The sequence below is a fragment of the Salmo salar genome, chromosome 11 (assembly GCF_965601325.2).
Source record: "Salmo salar chromosome 11, fSalSal1, whole genome shotgun sequence".
In the NCBI taxonomy this organism is placed as follows: Eukaryota; Metazoa; Chordata; class Actinopteri; order Salmoniformes; family Salmonidae; genus Salmo; species Salmo salar.
In genome coordinates this window covers 23458377-23479107 of record NC_138301.1, presented here as the reverse complement: position 1 = coordinate 23479107, position 20731 = coordinate 23458377, and the positions used below count along the sequence as shown (strand labels likewise).

Below are 20731 nucleotides of genomic sequence, written 5' to 3'. Positions count from 1 at the left end.
TCACACTACTGCATACACCACTCTCACTACTGCATACACCACTCACACTACTGCATACACCACTCACACTACTGCATACACCACTCACACTACTGCATACACCACTCACACTACTACATACACCACTCACACTACTACATACACCACTCACACTACTACATACACCACTCACACTACTGCATACACCACTCACACTACTGCATACACCACTCACACTACTGCATACACCACTCTCACTACTGCATACACCACTCTCACTACTGCATACACCACTCACACTACTGCATACACCACTCTCACTACTGCATACACCACTCTCACTACTGCATACACCACTCACACTACTGCATACACCACTCTCACTACTGCATACACCACTCACACTACTGCATACACCACTCACACTACTGCATACACCACTCACACTACTACATACACCACTCACACTACTGCATACACCACTCACACTACTGCATACACCACTCTCACTACTGCATACACCACTCACACTACTGCATACACCACTCACACTACTGCATACACCACTCACACTACTACATACACCACTCACACTACTGCATACACCACTCACACTACTGCATACACCACTCACACTACTGCATACACCACTCACACTACTGCATACACCACTCACACTACTGCATTCACCACTCACACTACTACATTCACCACTCACACTACTGCATACACCACTCACACTACTACATACACCACTCACACTACTACATACACCACTCACACTACTACATACACCACTCACACTACTACATACACCACTCACACTACTGCATACACCACTCACACTACTGCATACACCACTCACACTACTGCATACACCACTCACACTACTACATACACGTGTGCACAAACACTTCAAAACATATACACACATCCGCTCTCTCTCCCTTTCTCTCGCTCTCTTTCTCTCTACTTCTCTTTCTCTTTCTCTCTCTACTTCTCTCTCTCTCTTTCTCTCTCTCTCTTTCTCTCTATTCCTCTCTATACTTCTCTCTTTCTCTTTCTACTTCTCTCTCTCTCTCTTTATATCTCTCTCTCCATGTATATCTCTCTTTCTCTATTTATCTCACTCGCTTTCTCTCTCTCAACCCTCTCTTTCACTATCTTTATATCTCTCTCTCTCTCTGTATATCTCTCTCTTTCTCTATTTATTTCACTCGCTTTCTCTCTCTCTCAACTCTCTCTTTCACTATCTTTATATCTCTCTCCCTCTCTATTTATCTCTCTCAATTTTAATTTAAGGGGCTTTATTGTCATGGGAAACATATGTTTACATTGCCAAAGCAAGTGAAATAGATAATAAACAAAAGTGAAATAAACAATCAAAAATCAACAGTAAATGTTACACTCACAAAAGTTCCAAAAGAATAAAGACATTTCAAATGTCATATTATGTATATATACAGTGTTGTAGCGATGTGCAAATAGTTAAAGTACAAAAGGGGAAAAAAATAAACATAAATATGGGTTGTATTTATAATGGTGTTTGTTCTTCACTGGTTGCTCTTTGCAACAGGTCACAAATCTTGCTGCTGTGATAGCGCACTGGTATTTCACCTAATAGAAACTGGATTTGTTTTCAAAGTCTTTGTGGGTCTGTGTAATCTGAGGGAAATATGTGTCTCTAATATGGTCATACATTTGGCAGGAGGTTAGGAAGTGCAGCTCAGTTTCCACCTCATTGTGTGGGCAGTGTGCACATAGCCTGTCTTCTGTTGAGAGCCGGGTCTGCTTACGGCGGCCTTTCTCAATAGCAAGGCTATGCTCACTGAGTCTGGACATTGTCAAACCTTTCCTTAAGTTTGGGTCAGTCACAGTGGTCAGGTACTCTGCCACTGTGTACTCTCTGTTTAGGGCCAAATAGCATTTTAGCTTGCTCTGTTTTATTGTAAATTCTTCCCAATGTGTCACGTAATTATCTTTTTGTTTTCTCATGATTTGGTTGAGTCTAATTGTGTTGCTGCCATGGGGCTCTGTGGGGTGTGTTTGTGAACAGAGCCTCAGGACCAGCTTGCATAGGAGACTCATCTCTCTGTAGGTGATTGCTTTGTTATGGAAGGATTGGGAATCGCTTCTTTTAGGTGGTTGTAGAATTTAATGGCTCTATTCTGAATTTTGATAATTACTGGGTATCGGCCTAATTCTGCTCTGCATGCATTATTTGGTGTTTTACGTTGTACACAGAGGATATTTGCAGAATTCTGCATGCAGAGTCTCAATTTGGTGTTTGTCACATTTTGTCTATTATTAGTTGGTGAGCGGACCCCAGACTTCACAACCATAAAGGGCAATGGGTTCTATAACTGATTCAAGTATTTTTAGCCAGATCCTAATTATTATGTCGAATTTTATGTTCCTTTTTGTTCTGTATTGATATTCTAGTTTTGTCCCTTTAGGACACCTGTAACCCCCCCTTGCTTTGCCTACGTTGAAATACTTGGAATGTTCTTCCTGTGAAACGCGTTAAACAATGCCCATGTTGATTTCTACTCCCGTCTCATGTCCTGTCCTTATATTAGTTGTATAAGTAAATCAGTGTGCTATACAACAAAACTGGCGACGAGGAAGAAACGTTCTCACATATGTGCTCATTATCTTTGGCAGAAAGTCAGTTAAATTCGTTTTTTTTTTTTCCACTGTAGAAAGACGCAAACAAAACGTGGAGCTAGCAAGTCGAGTGATGCTAGCTAGCTTTTGATGTCACAGAAATGAGAGCCTTGAGGGATGGGAAGAGTTTCGCTGTGGGAGAAAGTGAAGTCCGCAGTGAGTTAAAAGAAGAAAAAAGGGTCTGGGAGTAAGGGACCGTCTGAAAAGTGTGAGAAAGAAAAATAAACCGAAAATGTCTGCATTGGTTGGAAATATAGGAACATTTGATGAATCTGTGGAACAATGGAGTTCTTACACAGAACGTTTTGAGTACTTTGTGTTGGCAAATGGAATTAAAGCAGAAGTCGTTGTGCCAACATTTTTGACTGTTATGGGAGGAAAAACGTTCAATCTACTGCGCAGCCTAGTGACGCCTGAAAAACCTGGTGAAAATCATATGATGAAATTGTGGCTACCTTAACCTCTATGGGCTAGGTGGGACGCTAGCGTGCCACCCGTGGTGCACTCCATCAACAGCAGGTGCATTTCAAGAGCGGCAAATTTGAATCCAAATAAATGTCAAAATTCAAATTTTTCAAACATACAACTATTTTACACCCTTTGAAAGATAAACATCTCCTTAATCTAACCACGTTTTACGATTTCAAAAAGGTTTTACGGCGAAAGCATAAATTTAGAGTATGTTAGGACAGTACATTTACAAGAGTTGTGTGTAATGTTTTGTCAAGTCAAAGACAGGGTCACCAAAACCATAAAACCAGCTAAAATGATGCACTAACCTTTTACAATCTCCATCAGATGACACTCCTAGGACATTATGTTAGACAATGCATGCATTTTTAGTTCTATCAAGTTCATATTTATATCCAAAAACAGCGTTTTACTATGGCATTGATGTTGAGGAAATCGTTTCCCTCCAATAACCGGCAGTCAAGTCAGCGTCACAAATTAAATAATTAAAATTAGAAAACATTGGTAAAATATTATATTGTCATTTAAAGAATTATAGATTTACATCTCTTGAACGCAATCAACTTGCCAGATTTAAAAATAACCTTACTGGGAAATCACACTTTGCAATAATCTGAGCACTGCGCCCAGAAAAATACGCGTTGCGATACAGACTAGACGTCATGTTGGGGAGATCTAAAATCGAAAATACTATGTAAATAATCCATTACCTTTGATTCTCTTCATCAGATGTCACTTCCAGGTATCACAGGTCCATAACGAATGTAGTTTTGTTCAAAAAAGCTCATCATTTATGTCCAAAAATCTCCGTCTTGTTAGCACATGATCTAAGCCAGCCGGACTTCTCGTCATGAACGAGGGGAAAAAATATATTTACGTTCGTTCAAACATGTCAAACGTTGTATAGCATAAATCATTAGGGCCTTTTTTAACCAGAACATGAATAATATTCAAGGTGGACGAATGCATACTCTTTTATAACGTATTGGAACGAGGGTACCCAACATGAACTCGCGCGCCAGGTGTCTAATGGGACATCATCGTTCCATGGCTCTTGTTCGGTCAGATCTCCCTCCAGAAGACTCAAAACACTTTGTAAAGGCTGGTGACATCTAGTGGAAGCAATAGGAAGTGCCAAAATATTCCTCAGCCCCTGTGTTTTTCAATGGGATAGGTTTAAAGGTAATACAACACATCAGGTATCCACTTCCTGTCAGAAAATGTCTCAGGGTTTTGCCTGCCAAATGAGTTCTGTTATACTCACAGACACCATTCAAACAGTTTTAGAAACTTTAGAGTGTTTTCTATCCATATATAATAAGTATATGCATATTCTAGTTACTGGGTAGGATTAGTAACCAGATTAAATCGGGTACATTTTTTTTATCCAGACGTGCAAATGCTGCCCCCTAGCCCTAACAGGTTAAAAGGACATTATTCTCCCAAACCACTGATAATCGCAGAGAGATTCCGGTTTCATAAGAGAAATCAAGAGGAGGGGGAATCAATCTCACAGTTTGTGGCTGTATTGAAACAGTTATCTGAACACTGTGAATTTGGGCGATCATTGAGTGACCCTATACGTGATAGGTTACTGTGTGGCATGCGCAGCGAGGCAATTCAGAAACACCTTTTGACTGAGAGTAACTTAACATTGCGGAGAGCAATAGAAGTGAGTACGTCAAGGGAAATGACAAATAAAGACGCACAACAGCTAAGTGCATCGACCCAAGTGCATAAGGTGTCTACGGGGTTAAAAAACAAGGCAGAAGGTGGCAAGCCATGCTATCGCTGTGGGAAACCAGGTCACCAAGCAGAGGAGTTTTGGTGCAAAGACTTAGACTGCAGAAGTTGTGGAAAAAAGGGTCACATCGAACGTGCATGTAAAAACAAAAAGACACAACCAAACAAAAGTACTGAACAAAGGAAAATGACTTCAGGAAGTACAAAAAGAAAGTGCATAAAATGGAGCACACAGAGGATGAACAAAGTGATACCCTGTCTGAAGGGGAAGAATCTTTGCATGTTATGTCAATTTCAGACAATGGATACGGCTACTGGGTGACACCGCTACTGGATGGAAACGCAGTACGGATGCAAGTGGACACTGGAGCAGCCATATCTTTGCTGTCTGAGGCTGTATACAAGGAGAAACTACATCACCTCACACTACAGCCCACAAAGATGACGCTGAAAACATACACCGGTGAGATTGTTCCTGTGAGAGGAAGCGTGATTGTTACAGTGGAGCTCAACAAACAGAAGGTAAAGCTACCACTCTACATTGTGAAAGGCAACCATCCAGCATTGCTAGGACGCACATGGCTGGAAAAGATCAAACTAAACTGGCAGGAAATTCACATGGTTGCAAAAGAGGACACAAACCTACAAGGGATATTGAGGAAACGCGCAGATGTGTTCAAAGGAGACCTTAACTGTGAAACCCGACAGCAAGCCAAAATGCTTCAAAGCTAGACCTGTCCCATACTCCATAAAACCAAAAGTTGAAATTGACCTAAACAGACTAGTCGAGGGTAGAGTATTGGATCCAGTGAATGTTAGTGAATGGGCTACACCCATTGTTCCAGTCATAAAAAATATGGATCACTCAGACTCTGTGGTGATTTCAGTCACCGTTAACCCAGTCTTGACTGCTGAAAAATATCCACTACCCCTCATTGACGACCTCTTTTCTGGTTTAGCTGGAGGACAAAAATTCATTAAGATAGGCCTGACATAAGTCTATCTAGAGATGCATGTGGACCAAGAGTCACAAGAACTGTTGACCATTGTGACTCACAAAGGACTGTACAGGTACCGGAGGCTTCCTTTTGGAATCACCTCAGCTTCGGCCTTGTTTCAGAGAGCTATGGACCAGATACTGAGCGGGCTCACTGGGGTCCAATGTTACCTCGATGATCTACTCATCACCGGCAAAGACGAGCAGGAGCACCTGAGAAACCTGAACGCTACACTACAGAGATTGGAAGAGTTCCGGTCATTCATGGAAGCAAATGGAATTCAGCACATCAAGTCAGCGCTGTATCACCCTGCAACGAACGGCCTCGCTGAACGGTTTGGCCAAACGATGAAGCAAGCTTTAAAATCATCACAAGGGAACGGCTCCCTCAATAGGCGCCTAAACACCTTCCTGTTAACCTACAGAAACACTCCCCACGCTACTACCAAAGTAGCACCCGCGTCAGCCATGATGAAAAGACAGCTTCGCACGCGACTCGACCTCCTGAGACCTCCAAAGACTTAACAGGTTGTGCAGACACAACAGAGAGCACAGGTGGAGAGACGGAGCAACCCAAAAGACACTTCATAGCTGGAGAGAGAGTTCTTGCTCGGAACTACTGCAAAGGTCCAAAGTGGATACCAGCCACAGTGGTTGCACAAACAGGGCCTGTGTCCTACACAGTTCATACACCGGAAAACATCATCTGGAGGAGACACGTGGATCAACTGTTGCCAGGAACCAACCTCAGAGATGATTCATGTCAAGTGACAAACCAAGATCAGCTACTGGAGACCTACCATGACTACGAGCCATCACCTGAACATCCACTGCATCAACCTACAAATGTGGAAAGTGCTCCAGACTCACCTGAACCAGCCAGAGTGCCTACTCAGGGTACTGTTGCACCCCAGTCTGGGCATACACCATCACCACTCAGACTCAGAGACAATGTGACTGTAGACTCACCTGTACGTCGTCATTACCCTGCAAGAGAAAGACGACCCACTGACAGGTTGACTATTTAGATCAGACTAACCTCCGACATTGGGGCAGAATACACCCCAGGGTTAAGTCTGGGGACTGAGGCAGTCTACCCTCTATCCCTAGTTTAGAAAAGGTTACTCTGAAAAGTTCATTTATTTACATTAAGATAACTTATATTAAAAAGAAAACAATAGGCAAAACAGTGAATATTTACTTTTTCCTTATGAGTCATCAAAAGTAAAGGGGGAGGAATATGTTGTGTATTGATATTCTAGTTTTGTCCCTTTAGGGCACCTGTAACCCCCGCTTGCTTACCTACGTTGAAATGCTTGGAATGTTCTTCCTGTGAAACGCATTAAACAATGCCCAGCTCTGTCTAGTAACATGTCATGTAACAAGGCTGTATAGTAGTAATGTTACTGTGTGGTTCAGCTCTGTCTAGTAACATGTCATGTAACAAGGCTGTATAGTAGTAATGTTACTGTGTGGTTCAGCTCTGTCTAGTAACATGTCATGTAACAAGGCTGTATAGTAATAATGTTACTGTGTGGTTCAGCTCTGTCTAGTAACATGTCATGTAACAAGGCTGTATAGTAATAATGTTACTGTGTGGTTCAGGCTCTGTCTAGTAAGCATGTCCACGTAACAAGGCTGTATAGTAATAATGTTACTGTGTGGTTCAGCTCTGTCTAGTAACATGTCATGTAACAAGGCTGTATAGTAATAATGTTACTGTGTGGTTCAGCTCTGTCTAGTAACATGTCGCGTAACAAGGCTGTATAGTAACAAGGCTACTGTAATAATGTCCTCTCTTCTCTCTCCATAGCTGGCTCGTCCATCAGTAGTGAATCGTCTCCAGTCTCGTCCCCAGCCACCAACCACAGTTCTCCGGTGAGCACACCCAAGAGAGGCCCTCTGGGCCCAGGGCCTGTCCTGGTGCCACCTGGGGGCCACAGTGTGCCAAGCACCCCGCCCGTCGTCACCATCGCCCCCACCAAGACCAGCAACGGCCTCTGGAGGAGCGAGGCACGCCAGGTGAGACTAGACACACACAGAGACAGACAAACACACACAGAGACAGACAAACACACTGGATGTACTTGCTCTGTCTGTCTCCCCTCCTCTCTCTGTCGTCTTTCTCTTTTCACATCTTGTTGCGTCTCTTGTGTTTTCAACCACTATATTTTCATCCATCCATTTCAGCCCAGTCAAAGCAATGTTTCAACCTCTCTGTCCATGGTAAGAGATCTAGTACAAAGAGGCTGCCTGCACACACACACACACACACACACACACACACACACACACACACACACACACACACACACACACACACACACACACACACACACACACACACACACACACACACACACACACACACACACACACAGGCTCTCGAGGGATTAGCGGATTTCCAGGCTGGCCTGTAACCCATGGCGTGGCAGAATGTATCTGACATATGTACATGTGACATAGCTGGTGGCTCTGCGAAGGCCTCTTCCCCCTCTCCTCACCCTCCTCCCCCTTCTCCTCACCCTCCTTTCTCTGTGTATTAAACAATGCCAGCTGCCACCAGGCCACCGAGGTGACAGTCTTAACGGCAGCCAACATCTGTGCCCCCTCAAGCCCCAGTCCCAGACCTATCCTCATCCCTAGCTTTATAACCACAGCTCCAGCCTCATTCTAACCCCCAGTCCCAGACCTATCCTCATCCCTAGCTTTATAACCACAGCTCCAGCCTCATTCTAACCCCCAGTCCCAGACCTATCCTCATCCCTAGCTTTATAACCACAGCTCCAGCCTCATTCTAACCCCCAGTCCCAGACCTATCCTCATCCCTAGCTTTATAACCACAGCTCCAGCCTCATTCTAACCCCCAGTCCCAGACCTATCCTCATCCCTAGCTTTATAACCACAGCTCCAGCCTCATTCTAACCCCCAGTCCCAGACCTATCCTCATCCCTAGCTTTATAACCACAGCTCCAGCCTCATTCTAACCCCCAGTCCCAGACCTATCCTCATCCCTAGCTTTATAACCACAGCTCCAGCCTCATTCTAACCCCCAGTCCCAGACCTATCCTCATCCCTAGCTTTATAACCACAGCTCCAGCCTCATTCTAACCCCCAGTCCCAGACCTATCCTCATCCCTAGCTTTATAACCACAGCTCCAGCCTCATTCTAACCCCCAGTCCCAGACCTATCCTCATCCCTAGCTTTATAACCACAGCTCCAGCCTCATTCTAACCCCCAGTCCCAGACCTATCCTCATCCCTAGCTTTATAACCACAGCTCCAGCCTCATTCTAACCCCCAGTCCCAGACCTATCCTCAGCCCTAGCTTTATAACCACAGCTCCAGCCTCATTCTAACCCCCAGTCCCAGCCCAGTCCAAGCCTTGTTCTAACCCCCAGTCCCAGCCCAGTCCAAGCCTTGTTCTAACCCCCAGTCCCAGCCTATTCCAAGCCTCATTCTAACCCCCAGTCCCAGCCCAGTCCAAGCCTTGTTCTAATCCCCAGTCCCAGCCCAGTCCAAGCCTTGTTATAACCCCCAGTCCCAGCCCAGTCCAAGCCTTGTTATAATCCCCAGTCCCAGCCCAGTCCAAGCCTTGTTCTACCCCCAGTCCCAGCCCAGTCCAAGCCTTGTTCTAGCCCCCAGTCCCAGCCCAGTCCAAGCCTTGTTCTAACCCCCAGTCCAAGCCTTGCCTCCCACCCCTCCAACCCCTCAGGGACTCAACAGTCAAGTGTGTCCCCTGCCCATCTGCCCCCCTTCCCTCTTGCACTGACTGACCCAGTGTGTGTGTGTGTGTAGCTGCTAGCTTTGATAAGGAGTGGATTATGGATTAAGGCTTCCCTCTAAGCCCTTTTATCACAGCTCTGAGGCTAATGGTGGAGGGCAGAGGAGCAGCACAGCACTCCTCAATACGCCCCAACACACTTAAAACACTCCTCAACACTCCTCAACACTCCTCAGCACTCCTCAACACTCCTCAACACTCCTCAACACTCCTCAACACTCCTCAGCACTCCTCAACACTCTTCAACAATCCTCAACACGCCTCAACACTCCTCAGCACTCCTCAACACTACTCAACACTCCCTATGCGACACTCCTGAACACTTCTCAACACTTCTCAACACTCCCTATGCGACACTCCTGAACACTTCTCAACACTTCTCAACACTCCTCAACACTCTGCAACACTCCTCAACACTCCCTATGTGACATTCCTCAGCACTCAACACTCCTCAACACTTCTCAACACTTCTCAACACTCCTCAACACTTCTCAACACTTCTCAACACTCCTCAGCACTCTTCAACACTTCTCAACACTCCTCAACACGCCCCAACACTCCTAAAACACTCCTCAAAGCTCCCTATGCAACACTCCTCAACACTCCTCAACACTCCTCAACACTTCTCAGCACTCCTAAAACACTCCTCAACACTCCTCAGCACTCCTCAACACTCTGTAACACTCCTCATGCAACACTCCTCAACACTCCCTCTGCAACACTCCTCAACACTCTCTCTGCAACACTCCTCAGCACTCCTCAACACTCCGCAACACTCCTCATGCAACACTCATCAGCACTCCCACTGCTACACTCCTCAACACTCCCTATGCGACACTCCCTCTGCAACACTCCTCAGCACTCCTCAACACTCTGCAACACTCCTCATGCAACACTCCTCAACACTCCCTCTGCAACACTCCTCAACACTCCCTCTGCAACACTCCTCAGCACTCCTCAACACTCCGCAACACTCCTCATGCAACACTCATCAGCACTCCCACTGCTACACTCCTCAACACTCCCTATGCGACACTCCTCGGCACTCCTCAACACTCAACACTCCTCAACACTCCTCAGCACTCCTCAACACGCCTCAACACTTCTCTACACTCCTCAGCACTCCGCAACACTCCCTATGCAGCACTCCTCAGCACTTCTCAGCACTTCTCAACACTCCTCAACACTTCACAACACTCCTCAGCACTTCTCAGCACTCCTCAACACTCCTCAACACTCCTCAACACGCCGCAACACTCCTCAACACTCCTCAACACTTCTCAACACTCCTCAACACTCCTCAACACTCCCTCCGCAACACTCCTCAACACTCCCTCTGCAACACTCCTCAGCACCCCTCAACACTCCGCAACACTCCTCATGCAACACTCCTCAACACTCCCTCTGCTACACTCCTCAACACTCCTCAACACTCCTCAACACTTCTCAACACTCCTCAACACTCCTCAACACTCCTCAACACTTCTCAACACTCCTCAACACTTCACAACACTTCTCAGCACTCCTAAAACACTCCGCAACACTTCTCAACACTCCTCAACACTCCGCAACACTCCTCATGCAACACTCCTCAACACTCCCTCTGCAACACTCCTCAACACTCCCTCTGCAACACTCCTCAGCACTCCTCAACACTCCGCAACACTCCTCATGCAACACTCCTCAGCACTCCCACTGCTACACTCCTCAACACTCCCTATGTGACACTCCTCAGCACTCCTCAACACTCCTCAACACTCCTCAGCACTCCTCAACACGCCTCAACACTTCTCAACACTACTCAGCACTCCGCAAAGCTCCCTATGCAGCACTCCTCAGCACTTCTCAGCACTTCTCAACACTTCACAACACTCCTCAGCACTTCTCAGCACTCCTCAGCACTCCTCAACACTTCTCAACACTCCTCAACATGCCGCAACACTCCTCAACACTCCTCAACACTCCCTCCGCAACACTCCCTCCGCAACACTCCTCAACACTCCCTCTGCAACACTCCTCAGCACCCCTCAACACTCCGCAACACTCCTCATGCAACACTCCTCAACACTCCCTCTGCTACACTCCTCAACACTCCTCAACACTTCTCAACACTCCTCAACACTTCTCAACACTTCTCAACACTCCTCAGCACTTCTCAGCACTCCTCAGCACTCCTCAACACTTCTCAGCCCTCCTAAAACACTCCTCAACACTCCTCAACACTCCCTCTGCAACACTCCTCAACACTCCCTCTGCAACACTCCTCAGCACTCCTCAACACTCCGCAACACTCCTCATGCAACACTCCTCAACACTCCCTCTGCAACACTCCTCAACACTCCCTCTGCAACACTCCTCAGCACTCCTCAACACTCCGCAACACTCCTCATGCAACACTCCTCAGCACTCCCACTGCTACACTCCTCAACACTCCCTATGCGACACTCCTCAGCACTCCTCAACACTCAACACTCCTCAACACTCCTCAGCACTCCTCAACACTCAACACGCCTCAACACTTCTCAACATTCCTAAAACACTCCTCAACACTCCGCAACACTCCTCATGCAACACTCCTCAACACTCCCTCTGCAACACTCCTCAGCACCCCTCAACACTCCGCAACACTCCTCATGCAACACTCCTCAACACTCCCTCTGCAACACTCCTCAACACTTCTCAACACTTCTCAACACTCCTCAACACTCCTCAACACTTCTCAACACTTCTCAACACTCCTCAACACTCTCACAACACTCCACAGATGTTGAATGTCTCCCTGGAGACTGAGGAAGTGAGGAGAGGAGGATGGAGGAGAGAGAGTGAGGGGTGATGGGGTTCAGAGATAGGGGGTCAGCTCACCCCTCTGTGTGGGAGCGTCCTAGCCCATTGTCCCCCTGCCATCTCGGCCCTATGATCTTGCCCCCTCCCACCCCGCCCATGTGCCCCTTCACCTCAAGCATAGAGCAATAGCCAGAGGGTTAGCCAGAGCCTCTATGGGTGGGAGGGGAGGGAGCAGTGATGTCATCCTATCACAACCCTGTCATCACCTTCCTTGCCTAAGAGGAAAGAGAGAGGAGTGAGCAGAGAGAGAGAGAAAGGGATAGTGATAGGCAGAGAGAGGCACAGACCTTCTGCTCACACACACACTGACACACACACTGACACACACATACATGTTCTCCTTCACAGAGTCACACTCACCCTGTTTATCTTTGGGGTGAAGTGGTTCCAGCTAGCTCTTGAGATGCACTCTGTTCCAGTGTATGTGTGTGTGTATGTATACATGTGTCAGTGTGTCAGTGTGTCAGTGTGTGTGTGTGTGTGTGTGTGTGTGTGTGTGTGTGTGTGTGTGTGTGTGTGTGTGTGTGTGTGTGTGTGTGTGTGTGTGTGTGTGTGTGTGTGTGTGTGTGTGTGTGTGTGTGTGTGTGTGTGTGTGTGTGTGTGCAGGGTCATGCTGGGAGAGAGAAGGTTGTGTTGGGGGGTTTCTGGGGCCTCTGACAGCTCGAGGCCACCCAGCTGAAGGAGGGGGGCGAGGGGTAGTCTAGTGGGTGAGAGGTGGGCGGGGGTGAGAGGGGTGAGACAGAGGGGGGCTAGCATCAGAGCGTTTCCCCAGTTTACCCTATGCCGCTCCAGCGAAACCCTGCTGTCACCGAGACAAACAATGGGCAGGGTCAAGCACACACTCTCTCTCTCTCTCTCTCTCTCTCTCTCTCTCTCCTCTCTCTCTCTCTCTCTCTCTCTCTCTCTCTCTCTCTCTCTCTCTCAAAAAACATCCCTCAGTATTGCAGACAAAGGAAGCTCTGTCCGGCCCTCTGTTTTTATCCCTAATCACCATCGAGGGAGGGGGGGATGGGGGAGACTCACCCAAGCCAACATTTTAGTAAGATTTGAACGTCCCGAACACCCCCATGTCCGCCCCTGCCCTGCCCTCCCCACTCCTCTTCCCCTTCTCCCCGTATTCTCTCTTAGTGCTGTCTGTTCAATTAGTTCCTAGCCTGTGCTGTGCTGTGAACTGACCTCAGGCCCCCAGCTTGCGTAAGCATGCAGAAATGAGGGCTAGAGACATGGTTAGAGACCACACACAGAGAGAGAGACAGGGCTAGAACCACTCAGACACTAGCAGGGGTCTGGGTTAGAGGCCTGGGTTAGAGGCCTGGGTTAGAGGCAGGGTTAGAGGCAGGGTTACTGGGACTTGGGGCCTGGAGACCATGCAGGGTTAAAACCAGACACACTCACACAGAGTCTGGGATGAGCTGCTGAGAGAGTGATAGAGAGAGAGAGACAAACACAAATAGACCCCACAGAGCCCCAGGACAGCAACACAATTAGACTCATCCAAATCATGAGAAAACAAAAAGATAATTACTTGACACATTAGAAAGAATGAACAAAAAAACAGAGCAAACTAAAATGCTATTTACATTTAAGCAGACACTCTTATCCAGAGTGACTTACAATAGTGAATGCATACATTTGATACATTTTTTTTTTTTGTACTGTCCCCCCGTGGGAATCGAACCCACAACCCTGGCGTTGCACACACCATGCTGGCGTTGCAAACACCATGCTCTACCAACTGAGCCACAGGGAAGGCTATTTGGCCCTAAACAGAGAGTACACAGTGGCAGAGTACCTGACCACTGTGACTGACCCAAACTTAAGGAAGGCTTTGACTATGTACAGACTCAGTGAGCTTAGCCTTGCTACTGAGAAAGGCCTCCGTAGGCAGACCTGGCTCTCAAGAGAAGACAGGCTATGTGCACACTGCTCACACAATGAGGTGGAAACTGAGCTGCACTTCCTAACCTCCTGCCAAATGTATGACCATATTAGAGACACATATTTCCCTCAGATTACACAGACCCACAAAGAAATAGAAAACAAATCCAATTTTGATAAACTCCCATATCTACTGGGTGAAATACCAGTGTGCCATCACAGCAGCAAGATGTGTGACCTGTTGCTACAAGAAAAGGTCAACCAGTGAAGAACAAACACCATTGTAAATACAACCCATATTTATTTATTTTCCCTTTTGTACTTTAACTATTTGCACATCGCTACAACACTGTATATATACATAATATGACATTTGAATTGTCTTTTTTCTTTTGGAACTTTTGTGAGTGTAATACTTACTGTTCACTATTGATTGTTTATTTCACTTTTGTTTATTATCTATTTCACCTGCTTTGGCAATGTAAACATATGTTTCCCATGCCAATAAAGCCCCTTGAATTGAATTGAGAGAGAGAGAGAGAGAGAGAGAGAGAGCGGTAGAGGGAGAGGGATAGAGAGAGTGAGAGGGAGAGGGATAGAGCGAGAGAGAGAGACAGAGAGTGGGGGAGAGGGATAGAGAGGGTGAAGGGAGAGGGATAGAGCGAGAGAGTGAGGGGAGAGGGATAGAGCGAGAGAGAGAGAGTGAGGGTAGAGGGAGAGAGAGATTGAGAGGGTGAAGGGAGAGGGATAGAGCGAGAGAGAGAGTGGGGGGAGAGGGATAGAGAGAGTGAGAGGGTGAAGGGAGAGGGATAGAGAGAGTGAGAGGGTGAAGGGAGAGGGATAGAGCGAGAGAGAGAGTGGGGGGAGAGGGATAGAGAGAGTGAGAGGGTGAAGGGAGAGGGATAGAGCGAGAGAGTGAGGGGTGAGGGATAGAGCGAGAGAGAGAGAGTGAGGGTAGAGGGATAGAGAGAGTGAGAGGGTGAAGGGAGAGGGATAGAGATAGAGAGAGAGAGTGAGAGGGTGAAGGGAGAGGGATAGAGAGAGAGAGAGAGAGAGGGAGAGAGAGAGAGTGAGGGGAGAGGGATAGAGCGAGAGAGAGAGAGAGAGTGAGGGGAGAGGGATAGAGAGAGTGAGAGGGTGAAGGGAGAGGGATAGAGCGAGAGAGAGAGTGGGGGGAGAGGGATAGAGAGAGTGAGAGGGTGAAGGGAGAGGGATAGAGAGAGAGAGAGAGTGAGGGGAGAGGGATAGAGAGAGTGAGAGGGTGAAGGGAGAGGGATAGAGCGAGAGAGTGAGGGGTGAGGGATAGAGCGAGAGAGAGAGAGTGAGGGTAGAGGGATAGAGAGAGTGAGAGGGTGAAGGGAGAGGGATAGAGCGAGAGAGTGAGGGGTGAGGGATAGAGCGAGAGAGAGAGAGTGAGGGTAGAGGGATAGAGAGAGTGAGAGGGTGAAGGGAGAGGGATAGAGAGAGAGAGAGAGAGAGAGTGAGGGGAGAGGGATAGAGCGAGAGAGAGTGAGGGTAGAGGGATAGAGAGAGTGAGAGGGTGACAGAGGCAGGTATTGATATTCAGAGGTAGCAGTATTATCTCTGGAGCCTCTGTAGAGCATCAGTACTTCATTTACCCTGGACGGTCTGTGTGAGTATGTATATGCCTCAGTGTGTGATGATCTGTGTGAGTGTGTATATGCCTCAGTGTGTGTTAGGAGGGTTGATTAGTGCCTCCCTGGCTTAGATATGAGACTCAGGCAGGGTGAGAGGTAGTGCTGCAACGGATCACAAAACTCACGGTTCGGATTGGATCACGGTTTTGAGTCACGGTTCAGATTGGATCACGGTTTTGAGTCACGGTTCAGATTGGATCACGGTTTTGAGTCACGGTTCGGATTGGATCACGGTTTTGAGTCACGGTTCAGATTGGATCACGGTTTTGAGTCACGGTTCGGATTGGATCACGGTTTTGAGTCACGGTTCAGATTGGATCACGGTTTTGAGTCACGGTTCGGATTGGATCACGGTTTTGAGTCACGGTTCGGATTGGATCACGGTTTTGAGTCACGGTTCAGATTGGATCACGGTTTTGAGTCACGGTTCGGATTGGATCACGGTTTTGAGTCACGGTTCAGATTGGATCACGGTTTTGAGTCACGGTTCGGATTGGATCACGGTTTTGAGTCACGGTTCGGATTGGATCACGGTTTTGAGTCACGGTTCGGATTGGATCACGGTTTTGAGTCACGGTTCGGATTGGATCACGGTTCAGATTGGATCACGGTTTTGAGTCACGGTTCAGATTGGATCACGGTTTTGAGTCACGGTTCGGATTGGATCAGGGTTTTGAGTCACGGTTCGGATTGGATCACGGTTTTGAGTCACGGTTCGGATTGGATCACGGTTTTGAGTCACGGTTCGGATTGGATCACGGTTTTGAGTCACGGTTCGGATTGGATCACGGTTTTGAGTCACGGTTCGGATTGGATCACGGTTTTGAGTCACAGATCGGAACATTTTTCGGATCAGCTATAAAAAAAGGGAGACAAATATTACTTTACTTTCCATTTATTACTTAAAGAACACTTAAAGAAAGGAACTTTTCAATGTTTCAATAAAATATTTAAATCAAATATTCAATACTCAGTTGTTTAATTAAAGTGCAATATGAGGCATGATACCTTCTTCCTTTGAACAATAGGTCATGTAAAAATAGTCTGTGTCAACATCATCAAAAACATGTAAAGAAAGAAAGAAAGAAAAGCAGACCTGAGCTTATAACTTCACATGACTTTTCTAAAAGATGAGGACGTCTGCATTGTCTGGGGAGACCTCTTTACAGTCACTGTGTCCCCTGCCATGCAGAGACAACACCCTCTCACTAGGTAATGAAGTGCCAGGTACAGCCCGGTAGCATCTTGCCATCATGGCAATGTCAGGGTATTTACACGCTTTTCCACCATGCCAGTGGATCACCATCCACTGGAATGCCGCTTGCTGCCTTGTAGGATGCTACCTCCTCTTTGATGGTGTTGGCAAACGTCTTGCCTGTGTCCTTGCTCGCAAAGATCCCCCCCCGAAAAGCTCCTTCATGGCCAAATGATTTTGTGGAGGAGATGCCTCTGAGTCTGCTCCTGTCATCTCTGTGGCTTGACCCTGCAGAGAAAATGACTTGATCTATTAAACTAACTCATTATTTATTTTCATATTTCATACAACTAGAATTGTGGCAATAACATTTAATAAAATCCAGTATTATTCCAAATCAAAAATGGATGATTGTAATAGCATAGACTAAGATTAGAGTATATTTATTATTGAAGTAATTCACTCTTATTTATTGTTTTACCTATTCAGTGGCCAGTCTCAGTGGTGAGATCACTGTATGTCCTCCGCTATAGGGCAGGGTCTAGGTGAGACAGGGTCTTGAACAGGCATGGACTTGAACAGGCAGGGTCTAGGTGAGACAGGGACTTGAACAGACAGGGTCTAGGTGAGACAGGGACTTGAACAGACAGGGTCTAGGTGAGACAGGGACTTGAACAGACAGGGTCTAGGTGAGACAGGGACTTGAACAGGCAGGGTCTAGGTGAGACAGGGACTTAAACAGACAGGGTCTAGGTGAGACAGGGACTTAAACAGACAGGGTCTAGGTGAGACAGGGACTTGAACAGACAGGGTCTAGGTGAGACAGGGACTTGAACAGACAGGGTCTAGGTGAGACAGGGACTTGAACAGACAGGGTCTAGGTGAGACAGGAACTTGAACAGGCAGGGACTAGGTGAGACAGGGACTTGAACAGGCAGGGACTAGGTGAGACAGGGACTTGAACAGGCAGGGACTTGAACAGACAGGGTCTAGGTGAGACAGGGACTTGAACAGGCAGGGTCTAGGTGAGACAGGGACTTGAACAGGCAGGGACTAGGTGAGACAGGGACTTGAACAGGCAGGGTCTAGGTGAGACAGGGACTTGAACAGGCAGGGACTTGAACAGACAGGGTCTAGGTGAGACAGGGACTTGAACAGGCAGGGTCTAGGTGAGACAGGGACTTGAACAGGCAGGGTCTAGGTGAGACAGGGACTTGAACAGACAGGGTCTAGGTGAGACAGGGACTTGAACAGACAGGGTCTAGGTGAGACAGGGACTTGAACAGGCAGGGACTTGGTGAGACAGGGACTTGAACAGACAGGGTCTAGGTGAGACAGGGACTTGAACAGACAGGGTCTAGGTGAGACAGGGACTTGAATAGACAGGGTCTAGGTGAGACAGGGACTTGAACAGGCAGGGTCTAGGTGAGACAGGGACTTGAACAGGCAGGGTCTAGGTGAGACAGGGACTTGAACAGGCAGGGACTTGAACAGACAGGGTCTAGGTGAGACAGGGACTTGAACAGGCAGGGTCTAGGTGAGACAGGGACTTGAACAGGCAGGGTCTAGGTGAGACAGGGACTTGAACAGACAGGGTCTAGGTGAGACAGGGACTTGAACAGGCAGGGACTAGGTGAGACAGGGACTTGAACAGGCAGGGTCTAGGTGAGACAGGGACTTGAACAGGCAGGGACTTGAACAGACAGGGTCTAGGTGAGACAGGGACTTGAACAGGCAGCGTCTAGGTGAGACAGGGACTTGAACAGGCAGGGTCTAGGTGAGACAGGGACTTGAACAGACAGGGTCTAGGTGAGACAGGGACTTGAACAGACAGGGTCTAGGTGAGACAGGGACTTGAACAGGCAGGGACTTGGTGAGACAGGGACTTGAACAGACAGGGTCTAGGTGAGACAGGGACTTGAACAGACAGGGTCTAGGTGAGACAGGGACTTGAATAGACAGGGTCTAGGTGAGACAGGGACTTGAACAGGCAGGGTCTAGGTGAGACAGGGACTTGAACAGACAGGGTCTAGGTGAGACAGGGACTTAAACAGACAGGGTCTAGGTGAGACAGGGACTTGAACAGACAGGGTCTAGGTGAGACAGGGACTTGAACAGACAGGGACTTGGTGAGACAGGGACTTGAACAGGCAGGGTCTAGGTGAGACAGGGACTTGAACAGACAGGGTCTAGGTGAGACAGGGACTTGAACAGACAGGGTCTAGGTGAGACAGGGACTTGAACAGACAGGGTCTAGGTGAGACAGGGACTTGAACAGACAGGGTCTAGGTGAGACAGGGACTTGAACAGGCAGGGTTTAGGTGAGACAGGGACTTGAACAGGCAGGGTTTAGGTGAGACAGGGACTTGAACAGACAGGGACTTGAACAGACAGGGACTTGAACAGACAGGGACTTGAACCTTGGATCCAGTGCAGTAGATCTATGAAGGTAGTCCTGTACATTAGGGGGGGTATCTGGGGTTCAGGTCCTCTCTAATGGCAGCCTTCACATCTCTAGTGATGGTGCTGTCTTCCTCACTTGGGGCCATGGATGGTAGAATTCTTGTTTTCAGAGGTAGGATCATGGACACAGACAGTGCAGTTTCAGTGCTCAATAGGGTTGTAACCGTTTTGAGGGGGTTGAGCACCTGGAGAACCTCCTCTGCCACTTTCACGTCATCATCAGATAAGGTGACGATGTCTTTGTTTTTTCAGGGTCTTGTCTGTCAGTGCAGAGTATACAGCTGTCTGCTGCTCAAGATGGCGCTCCAACATGTCATAAGTGGAGTTCCATCTTGTTGTGACATGGTGTATGAGCTTGTGGGTCAGTAGCTGTAGCATTTCTTGCTTGGTCTTAAGCACATGAGCGGCTGTTGTGTTTCGGTGGAAAAGGGAAACCACCTTCCTGATCCTCCAAGGAGAAGGTCCATCTGGTTCACTGAGATTCCCCTTTGGGATGCTAAATTGATCACGTGCAAAACAAGCTATCTGAGGCCCCAGTCCAGCTTCTATCACTGCATTTACTTGGTTCTTGGCATTATCTGTGGTGGTTGGGATATTGCTATTGGGACTCTCTAGCTTCCACTCTGCTACTGCTCCTAGCTGCTCCTAGCTGCTCCTAGCTGCTCCTAGCTGCTCCTAGCTGCTCCTAGCTGCTCCTAGCTGCTCCTAGCTGCTCCTAGCAGTACCTGCGCCAGATTTGTGCCTATGTGACTCTCATAGAGGGGGAGTGTCTGTAGCACCAGACTTCACATATCCCACTCCTCTGTGGTGTAGTGAGCAGTCACAGTCACGTAGCTTTCTGTTACCCTGGAGGTCCACTCCTCTGTGGTGTAGTGAGCGGTCACAGTCACGTAGCTTTCTGTTACCCTGGAGGTCCACTCCTCTGTGGTGTAGTGAACAGTCACAGTCACGTAGCTTTCTGTTACCCTGGAGGTCCACTCCTCTGTGGTGTAGTGAGCAGTCACAGTCACGTAGCTTTCTGTTACCCTGGAGGTCCACTCCTCTGTGGTGTA

The 20731-nt window shown here is 47.6% G+C and overlaps 1 protein-coding gene across 1 annotated transcript in view; it reads left to right on the top strand.

Annotated features, from left to right (window-relative positions):
• Positions 1 to 20731, top strand: part of LOC106562196 (genetic suppressor element 1) — a 486315-nt gene that overhangs the window by 350980 nt on the left and 114604 nt on the right. Inside the window, exon 4 of the mRNA XM_082957818.1 lies at positions 7671 to 7879. Coding sequence (XP_082813944.1) covers positions 7671 to 7879 — 209 coding nt within the window. The remainder of the gene's footprint in view (positions 1 to 7670; positions 7880 to 20731) is intronic.